Source organism: Erythrolamprus reginae, chromosome 1 (genome assembly GCF_031021105.1).
Source record: "Erythrolamprus reginae isolate rEryReg1 chromosome 1, rEryReg1.hap1, whole genome shotgun sequence".
Taxonomy (NCBI): Eukaryota; Metazoa; Chordata; class Lepidosauria; order Squamata; family Dipsadidae; genus Erythrolamprus; species Erythrolamprus reginae.
The window spans coordinates 223,373,566-223,376,739 of record NC_091950.1 but is presented as its reverse complement, the minus strand read 5'-3'; the positions used below and the strand labels follow the sequence as shown (position 1 = coordinate 223,376,739).

General features: G+C 51.9%; 1 protein-coding gene across 1 annotated transcript; it reads left to right on the top strand.

Annotated features, from left to right (window-relative positions):
* The first annotated feature begins 549 nt into the window (after window positions 1–549).
* On the top strand, window positions 550–2,806 carry GBX2 (gastrulation brain homeobox 2). Its single transcript, XM_070737880.1, has 2 exons — window positions 550–1,051; window positions 2,283–2,806. The coding sequence occupies exons 1-2, from the start codon at window positions 550–552 to the stop codon at window positions 2,804–2,806; spliced, it is 1,026 nt and encodes a 341-aa protein (XP_070593981.1).
* The last annotated feature ends 368 nt before the right edge of the window (window positions 2,807–3,174 follow it).

Below are 3,174 nucleotides of genomic sequence, written 5' to 3'. Positions count from 1 at the left end.
CTCGGCTCCCTTTCCGCGGACCAGAAGAGGGGCGGAGTTAAAATTTCTTCGCCTCCGCCGCACATTCCTCTCCCTTTCCCTCTCCCTCACACTTCCTGGCCAATGAAGAGGGAGAGATGCAGCCACGTGGGTACGGAAAGCTTCCGAGCCTGGCAAAACGTGAATGAGAAGGAAGAGCGCGATTCAAAGGTACCGCCGACACCCAGGAGTGCGAGAGAAAGAGCGCGCTTGACGTCTGGCTCTCCGAGGGCCCCAAGAGAGAGCGAGAGAGCGCCGAGGGACGGAAAGAAGGCAGGCAGGCTTTCAGGGAAAGTGTCACGGGTCGGATTGGATCACGGCTCAGGGCAACTCGACCCGATGTCTCCTTGCCGAGGCCAGGGAGACCCAACTTTGACCCTCTGTTGCCAAATCCAGGCAGTCCCCTACCACTGCCGCCGCCGCTGCCGCCACTCCCGGTCCTCTTCGACCCCGTCCAACATCTGGCCCTAAAGCCAGTGGGCCACCCCGTCTGCTTCTTGTCTCGCGCGCCTCCTTGGCCTGTGCGCCTCTATGAGTGCAGCTTTTCAGCCGTCGCTCATGATGATGCCGCGCCCTTTGGGAAGCAGCACTGCCTTCAGCATAGACTCGCTCATCGGTAGCCCGCCTCAGCCCAGCCCGGGCCACTTCGTCTACACAGGCTACCCTATGTTCATGCCCTACAGACCCGTAGTCCTGCCGCCTCCTCCACCACCAGCGGCCGCCATGCCCCAGACCAGTCTGCCGCCCTCACACCCTCACCATCACCAGATCCCCAGCCTACCCACCAGTTTTTGCTCTAGTCTAGCTCAGGGCATGGCTTTAACTTCCACCCTTATGGCCACCCTGCCGGGCACATTCTCGGCTTCCCCGCAACACCAAGAGGCGGCGAGAAAGTTTACAACACAAGCTCTCCAGGGCAGTTTTGACAAGGCGGATGCCATTCAGGCAGACGTTGAAGACGGCAAGGCATTTTTGGCCAAGGAGGGCTCACTACTGGCCTTCCCTGCCTCCGAAGCAGTGCAGGCTTCTCTCGGTAAGTACCTCAGCTGGCAAGTGCATTACCAAGCTGCAGACCGTTGGCTAGAAAACTAGCCCTGGCCTAGGAAGCCAAAGTGAAGCGGAGTGGGGGTGCCGTTTATCTTGCCTTCAGGTGACCCAGGTCTTATAATTCTAATCGGAAGGGCAATATGGAAAATATATTTTCGTATACTCTATGAATGTATCCGTGCATTCATGCGAATTTTTTGCATTTGTCTTAGTTTACTACACAATTCTCATGGGCATCAAATTAAAACATCAAGGACGTGGGAGGGGGGAGAATGGGCACTATATAGGGTGTGCATATGTTGCTATTATTCTATTGCTACAATTTTATTTTTATTATTTGAGGCGTTACTATCGCTGTCCATGAAACATGGACACAAGAGTGTTCCGGTATTTAAGTAACATAATATCCTAACATGACTATTATTCCTTATTTAATGGCTGTTCTTCGGATTTCGAGGACAAGGCAGGGTAAAGATCATTGAGGGATCATCCCTCCTGATCGACTCCTTTGCAGAAGTAGAAGTGTTTGTGAAGGGACATTTAGGAAATGTAATTTGGAGCTAGTAAGCTAAAGAGCAGGGCAGCGACACTTTAATCTGGCGAATTGCCTTCTTAAGCCCCTTGTTTAAGAAAAGAATGAGCAAGTCTTAGGAATAAGAAAAAAAGGTATAGCATGCACCAGGATGGGTGAACCCAACTCCCTATGCCATTTTGACGTTCTGCTTCCCGCTTAGCGATCTACGGGCTACGGGCGTGAAAAGGCATTCAAAGAACACTGCCATCTGCGACGAATTTGCTGACAAATTGTGGCATCCGAAAGGTGTAAGGGTTGATGGAAGTACAGTAGGCACTTCTGGGAAAACGACGGATTAAGCCTCAAGAACTTGTGCTTTGGTTATTTCGATGCCTCTGCCCTAAAACTGTGTTTCTGAAACCCATTGAAAAATAACTTCTAACGTTACAGAGCACCGGGGAAAATGATTATCGGTCCCTCTGCCCTATCCCTGGCTCATCCCCATTCTCCTCTTGCTTGCTTCCAAGCCAGATTCTGGTACCTCCGAATTAAGCTTAAAATCTCTCCCCATCCCTCAGGTTGCAAAGAAGGAGAAGGGGGAGGGGGAGGGGGGGAGTAGGCGGCGGTGGCGGCTGTTTTCGGGAATGTTGGCAAAAAGCTGGGTGAAACATAAAGACAGGTACTGTTTTTGGCTTTTTTCCAGGCACCACACGAGCAACCTCGGGAAAAGAAGACACCAAAGCGGAGGACGATTCGAAAGGCAAAGAGGAAAGTTTTTCGCTGGACAGCGATCTCGATTATAGCTCCGACGACAATCTGCCGGGCCAATCGGTGCACAAGGAAGACGATGCTAGCAACAGCCTGGAGGAGAGCAGTCAGAGCTCGGCGAACCCAAACAGTACCACCTCAACGGGAAAAAATCGCCGGCGGCGAACGGCCTTCACCAGCGAGCAGCTGCTGGAACTGGAAAAAGAATTCCACTGCAAGAAATACCTTTCTCTGACCGAGCGATCCCAGATTGCACACGCCCTCAAACTCAGCGAAGTGCAGGTCAAAATCTGGTTCCAAAACAGGAGGGCTAAATGGAAACGGGTGAAGGCGGGCAATGCCAATTCTAAGACCGGGGAGCCGTCCCGAAACCCCAAGATTGTGGTGCCTATCCCAGTCCACGTTAGCCGGTTCGCAATCCGGAGCCAGCACCAGCAACTGGAACAGGCCAGGCCCTGAGCGGAGACAAATTTGACCGAGATTTTTTTCCCCAGCCAGCCCCATCTTTTCCTGTCCTCACGCGCACAATCATCCTCTCCACCTCTCCCCGTTCGCCCACCCGCCACCTCCCCAAGTTGGGGTATAATAGAGAATTGTTCACTCACCGAGTGAAGGAATCGCCAACCGAACTAACTAGGCAAAACTGAAATGCATTCGTAAACCACCGGCCAGCAAACTCGTGTCATTTTCCAGAGGGAGTATCAAAGAACTTGGAGGAACTATTTACATATTTATGAGGCTGAATAACTTTATATATAAAGCACTGGATCTCAACTGCTGTATTTTGACTGTGATGAGACCAATGAACAGTGAGCTGAAGTCTGACA